Source organism: Mytilus trossulus, unplaced genomic scaffold (genome assembly GCF_036588685.1).
Source record: "Mytilus trossulus isolate FHL-02 unplaced genomic scaffold, PNRI_Mtr1.1.1.hap1 h1tg000247l__unscaffolded, whole genome shotgun sequence".
In the NCBI taxonomy this organism is placed as follows: domain Eukaryota; kingdom Metazoa; phylum Mollusca; class Bivalvia; order Mytilida; family Mytilidae; genus Mytilus; species Mytilus trossulus.
The window spans coordinates 3,281,347-3,288,805 of record NW_026963318.1 but is presented as its reverse complement, the minus strand read 5'-3'; the positions used below and the strand labels follow the sequence as shown (position 1 = coordinate 3,288,805).

Here is a 7,459-nt window from a genome sequence, read left to right as displayed (position 1 = left end):
ATTTCGAGATCAAATATTAGATGATAGCTGTAATAATATGCTTTCAGATAAGAAAAAGAAAAATGAGATGTTTGGGTAACAGTAAAAACAAATAATGTGTAATCCCCTGTTTTCTTTCGACAAATCATATATGGCAGTTGTTTTTCCTTCACTTCATTGGATGATCAATTCTAAAGTTCTTCATTGTCAAGTTTTATGAGCTTCCTCCTGTTTAAACTTACATTAGATTTTAATAATGGTGTTAATACTTTTTTAAACGAAGAAATAAATAAAACATTATAGGTTATCTAATTCTTTTTTCAATAATATATATCAAAGATAAAATGGATGGTCCTCTCCACGTTAGAGCATTCTTAAGCATTTAATATACTTTAACTTGTGTTTGAAATACAATTTATTGATGTACACTAGAAGTATTTTTTCAGTATTAAATCTTTTGATATATTAGTATTTAAAAGAAAGATATTTTAAAGAACTGTAATCTTTTTATTGTTTTAATAGAATCGAATTTGTCAATGATATGTATTGCAACTTTCCAACAACATGAACAAAATGTATAATGAATCATTAAAAATACCGATAATTATTAAAGCATTTTGATTGGATATATTTGCTTTTGATACATATTTAAAAGATGTTAAGCATTTATTTCAACATTCCATCTACGTTTAAAAGATGAAGATGCAAGGATTTTTGTTATCAATTTCTGTAATCATTTTAACTACAACCCTAACTTACCGTACAGTCCATGCTGAAATTATAAAAAAGAAAGCAAGTACCTTTACAGTCAGAAGTGGAGAAACTATAACGTCTTCATCATACACCACAGACGTCTATTCAAAATCAGAATCAGCCTGCGCAGCTATGTGTGTATTAGATGATAGATGTTGTGTTGCCAGTTTTTCTGATAAATCTTCGATATGTCGTCTCGATAGAGTAGACAACTGTTGTGTTGCCACCGACAATGTCACAGGTTGGAGCGTTATGACAAGAAACCAGTACAGTAAGTGTCATTAGCAATAACTAATGATTCATTTAAAAGTTCACATCATTCATATTATTCATTTTACCGTACCTGATTTTACCGTTCTAGAAATAATCAAAAAGTCATAAAAATTAAATTACCAAATCTTGAGGCTACACGACAACACTTATTTGACTGTAACCTCTACCATAACATGAAGAGAACAAACTTGGAACAAAAAAATAATTATTGTAAATAAAAAAAAATAAAACATTGGAGCTGACTTTTATGGAAAATGTTTCCTCTGGTCACTAACGATTCAGCTATTTAAAAATTATAAATAACTCGTTTGTGATGAATCTTCATAAATAAAACACTGTTCCATTTCAAGGGTTTTTCTCAAGTTGGCTCGAATAAAATTATGTTTTACCTTTAGAGTAAATATATGGGTCACATTTTCACTGGCTGGATATATAAATTTGGCGTGAGCTGTAATAATAGTGCAATTTTTTCATTTCTAACCGTAATCATAATGTATGCACATTCAAACAACCACCGTAATCTAACACAGCACTTAACTGATGTAGATGTATCAAATTAGTTGAAATATTTTAATTTTATATATATTCTAATCAACTAAATCAGTGATTAAAATGTAGAATTCCATATTTTGGATAATGATTTTGTTGATGAAGATATTTATTAATTTGTAATATTTCAATTTATTTCAATGTTACAAATACTGTGAATCAAAACACACAAGAAGTAAATTATCATGTCAAAAAGACATGTGATTTCAGAACCTATATCTACGAGAGATTAAAACGAAATATTAATATGTCTGCATAGAAGCTTCGGCTAAAACATTCTTTAATAATCACCAGATTCCACCACCAAACGTCATGCAATACGATATCTATCTCCATTCCACAGTTTAATTTTCAATATTTAAAACGTTCGGTGAGTCACGGGTTTAAAAATTTAAATTCACATTTTCTGTACTGGATGAAAAGATCGTATCACACGTGATACTGTTTTAAATTTTATCTATGAATAAACACGGAATGATCAAAATAAAACAATTTATTAAATTAAATGGTAGAGTTTTAATTTAGGTGAAATATTTTGTTACCACTAAGAATTATTTAATTACAGTTTATATATAGGACGAAATCACAGGACTTGTTTCTGAAAAACAATTCTATATAGGTTTTAAAATATATTAATGGTTAGTTATCACTTTAGTATATATTTATTTTTGCATAGGCATTCCAAATAGAGTTTATTCTATATTGCTGTTTATGTTTTTAAAAAAGACCTAGTACATTCATAAGTTAGTCATTGGTAATCAAACAACATTTTCTTACTTTACTGACATTTACTTGGCATTTCAAATTTCAAATTCTGTAAGAGAACAAACTGAAAACACATAGATAATTGAGGGGCTTTTTATGTCCAAACTTTGGATGATATATGCTTCACTGGAATTCGTACCATATATTTTCATTGTTTCTACTATATGTAAAGAACATTTAGAATATTCGTTTGATGTAGATGGTACTGACCAGGTCGTTGACTTCTTATAGTTTAGAATGACATGTCCAAAAGGATTTACTATGTGTTCAGCCTCAACAGAAATTAAACCACAACACACATAAAAGATGCGAGAAAGAGGGGTTTTGTCAGTTAGATTAAAATTAAAACATAATGAAGAAGTTTTATACATGTAAACGAATTTTTTTATAGAGAGCAGACACATACCGCATTTTGAATGATTATATTATGTACTTATAGCTTCAATGCCATGTACTGAATACATTCACTGTGGTGTTTCCTCATATTACATTTTTGAGGAGCTTGTACAATGGGAAACAGCGAAGGTAAGCTTTTCATGATAAAAATTATAATATTGACATGTTATTATTTCATTGACAAAAATATATTGGCTGAATAAATGTTAGAATAACAAATGCAAAGAAAATGTTGATTTTCCTTAGGATGTTTTAAAGTACTGTCCTCATTTGCACAAACGTTACCCCTAAGTATTAAGAGAAAACAAAAATCCAACTTTCTACATTCGCACGTTAAAGCTGCTTTTTTTGCATTTATTATGAAGTATGTAAACCCTATCAACAATGATCAAAATACACATAATAAAATCAAGAAAAGATCAGTCGTGTCTTCGAATGTTTTAACTTTAGTGTTTGAATAACATTTTATATTTCTGAAGATATCAACGGAAAATCTAGCTATGTATGTTGAAATAGCTAGGGTATATTCCACCGTCTTTGATTTTCAAATACCAGAAAACAATCGATCTAGATCTTTTATAAAATGTTTGAGAGAAGTATGTGATACAAAGAAAATGACATGTTAAATCATGTGTTGTGCTGTATCCCCCCCTAAAAAACCCAGATTACTTGTGTTTTATCCAACTTTGCCACATAAGGGAAGATAACTCAAATGTTTTTTCACTTAAACATAGAAAATGACAAGTTAAATCATGTGTATGGCTGTATTTTACCACAAAACAAAGATTTCTTGTTTTTGATTCAATTTTTCCATCTCAAACATAAAAGCATATAATTGAGATAAAGTTACTTTTACAAAAGAATATGTTAGAAATTTACCTATTTTATTACATGTATGTAGCAATAAAACGAATCCTGTGACACCATTTTCTCTTGTTTTTATCTGAAAGCATATTTTTAAAGCTATCTTCTCATATTTTATCTCAAAATTCTACATGTATCATGTGTATAGTGTAGTTTTCGTTTCAAGGACAACAAAAGGGTTTTCAATTTCATAATTTATATAAAAAACTGACGATTTTGCTCAAACTGTTTTTTTCGGAAAAAACATAATATAAACTTCATTTTGCCAAATTATTTAAAGATTCTATGAATTTCAATTTAGACAACCCATCTACCTTAAACATCATATCGGTGACCAAACTTATTCTTTTTGTCTTTTAAAACTCAAGCAACGGGATGGACTCAGTACCATGTCTTACAGATTTTTTAACATTTAGTGCATTCAGAGCAATTGGTTTCCTAGAAAAATACATATCTGAGTTTAAAATGAAAAAACGACGAATAACAAGCTAAAACGGAAAGTCCCAAATCAAATGGCAAACACAAAAAGACATATAGATAAATAACTTCAGCAAACATGAGAGACAATAATACAAGAGTATCATAGAACAACAACACAATGACGGGAAGTTTAAGTACAAAGTCGTGTCATTTCTAAAATTGACGCAAAAAGGTATATACATCCAGCACATTATCAAAACTGAAAGACAAAAATACAAAAATGTTCATAATACATGTACAATAACACAATGACGGAATGTTTAAACGTCAAACAAATATCACCAAAGAGAGACTAAAAAATAAAAGTAGTATTTATAAAGGCAATTACAATAATACCATAACACTGTATTAAGATGATAAACCACGTCACTACCCAGATTCTATACCTTAGAACCATTGTTTATTCTTTGTGAATTTAAAACTGAATATTCGTCATCAAGTTCTTGATACCACCCAATGGACTTTTTTTATGAAAAAGGACGAGACGCTAATTAATATGTTCCTGGCTAATCAACTTTCTGCTCAAACACTAGTGACGTTTTACAAAGTTTGAGTAGGAGCTTCAAGCTCTTGATACCGAATAAGTTGGGAAATGTATAGTACCAGAACATTCGATAGGTCTAAACATTTACTGATAGTCGTATTCTCGATTAAGAAATTCCTAAAAGTAATTTCAAACAATTATTTATTCGTGCAAAGCAAGACAATACTTCTCTGATGACGCTAGCAGACTCGATCATTTGGAATTTTTCGATGTCCTTTATTGTTCCTTTTTTTTAATATTAGTGTTTGTTCTTCTCATTTTTTAGGAGAATTGTGAAAGCTTGAGCGGGAAACTAGCGGAACTGGAAACATTTGCGGAGAATCAGTTCATAAAAGATGAATTGATGACCAGAAATACCGGAGGTGAATTATTATCATATGCATATTGGGTCTTTTATGTTTTAATGTTATTCTTTATTTTGCCATAGCTTTTGACGACAAAATACTTGTCTGGTATTTAGAAAATAAACGAGGTATCTTTAATGATTGTTATTAAAAACATCAGTTAAGTGAGGTATAAAATATATATGAGATTAAGTTCAATAAAACACTGGCTCTATTATATGAATGTGAACATTCTATATTTCAACATAGTTTCAAGATCAATACATCGTATGTCAAATTGTAAGTTGATCAGATTCTAAGATGTTGAAGTTCAATAATATCAAAATATGATTATTACTACATAACCATGTTTTATATTTTGAGCAAAAGATTTAATGAAATTGCCAATAAAAAAACTACCCACTAGGGACTTAAAGGGTCTATGAATATAGGTCAACGCACAACATTGAACATTGTTTGAATCAATACTGTTAAACAACCTCACAATGACATGGCATATCAAATGTGAAATAGTTAAGATTATCAAAAAAATCCTATTATTCCCTCCTCGTAAAAAACATAAGAAATAGCGCAATCATTTTTGTTTAATGATAACAAAACAATTAATCAGTATTCCTGTTTGCATATCAAATTGAAATATGGGTCATACATTGATATCAATGAAATTGTCATATTTTTCAACTTTTCAACCAATATAAAGTCTTCGAACACAAGTTTGGTATATAAGTTTGAATACTTGATTTTCCGAGTACTAACATACATGTATGTATCATGTGTTTGTAAAACATTTATTTGTAGTTAGTTTGATTCAATGTAGAAAAGTGCACCAATGTAACAGATACTTTTCAGCATGAAATGTGTACTGTATACTATCAACATCAGAATTGCAAATACATCAGAAATGACAAAACAAAAACACAAAAATCAAAAAAATCAACAACAAAAAAACCAACAACCACAAAAAACAACGATGCTGCTGATTACACATGAGCATAAGCATAACAGCTTATATCTAGACATGTTAAGTTCTCTGAATATATTTGGAGTACACGTAATCCAGTCCTGAGGAAGCTTTATCAATCTTTAAAAGATAATATTACTTTTGTTTGTCCTCCTGGTTAGTTGGTTTTGTAACCTCTCTCCTTGTTTTGTATATTAGTATTTAGTGTACATAGTTTTTGTTTTGTTATCTCTGTACTGATGTCATGTATTGGCTTTATGAGAATAAAGATACATGATTGTGTAAGACAACAAGTATTGATTTCTATTTTTATTTTCTACGACAAATGTAACGTGTCGATAATGTTTATATGCACTATTTTGAATACACAGTTTTTCATTGACAATTCCGAACTATTCAAACAAAGACTCGTCAACAGTAGATAAAGCGAAGGCATTGTAACATAAATGTGTTTAAATACTATTATTTATATCTGTTTTCCTAGTAAATGGATACTGGATCGGAGGTTATAATTTCCACAATGATAACGACATGGAATGGGTGAGTCAACCAGACCAGCCGATGACATTTAGTGACATGAGACCAGGCCAACCTGATTATCTGATGACTGAGATATGTATGGTAATGTGGAAAGACTTTGCTTTCCAATGGGGTGATTATTTGTGTCACATTCCGCTTCCATATATATGTGAATTCATGCACCAATAAACCAGTATGAAACCAGAATATATTCTCCATCCGTTACTATGCATACGTAATGATGTAGCTGTATGTATGTTTGGAAACAATGATTTTGTATTCAGAGGACTAGGCGCCAGTTTAAGGACGCTTCCGGGTGCAGGGATTTCTCGCTACATTGAATACCTGTTGGTGACCTTTTGCTGTTGTTTTTTCTATGTTTGGGTTGTTGTCTTTTGACACATTCTTCATTTCCATTCTCAATATTTTATCATTATTAAAAGTATCAATTGTTATTGACAGAAACACTTTTGAAAGTGAATCAGGAATGTCCTTTGACATGCAATTAGTTTCTTTTTCTCCATTTTGTTTTATTTCTATCAGAAAGAAGGAAAAGAAAAATACTCATAATGATCCCTATACATTCACAGAGTTTCACCTTGTACGTCGTAAATGAGTTTTGTTGCGAATACTGTACCAAACAAAACATTACTTTTATCATATATAGATATAGGAAGATGTAGTATGAGTATTAATGAGACAACTATATATTTAAGTCATAATTTATACAAGTAAACCATTATATGTCAATGTACGGGCTTCAATAGGATATATTATTAAATGTACCTTATTTTTTTGTTTATTTTTGTATTGAGTTTTCGCAAAGATAGTTTATCTTAAGTAAAGACACACACCATAGAGTATCAAACGATATAATAAAGATGTCAAAGAGTTTTCGGGTTGTTTGTTTTCTACTTTCTCCCCTAATCGTCGTGCAACACATAGGTCTGATCAACTCCTATTTCATCAGCAGAACATGTGTATAAAAAGTAAATTCACAAAAATACTGAACTCAGAGGAAAATCACGTCGG

General features: G+C 29.8%; 1 protein-coding gene across 1 annotated transcript; it reads left to right on the top strand.

The window, feature by feature from the left end:
• Positions 1–675: 675 nt before the first annotated feature.
• LOC134701679 (perlucin-like protein) lies at positions 676–6,616 on the top strand. The gene is made up of 4 exons (XM_063562813.1): positions 676–1,003; positions 2,759–2,844; positions 4,869–4,965; positions 6,393–6,616. Exons 1-4 carry the CDS (start codon positions 676–678, stop codon positions 6,614–6,616), a joined length of 735 nt encoding a protein of 244 aa, XP_063418883.1.
• The last annotated feature ends 843 nt before the right edge of the window (positions 6,617–7,459 follow it).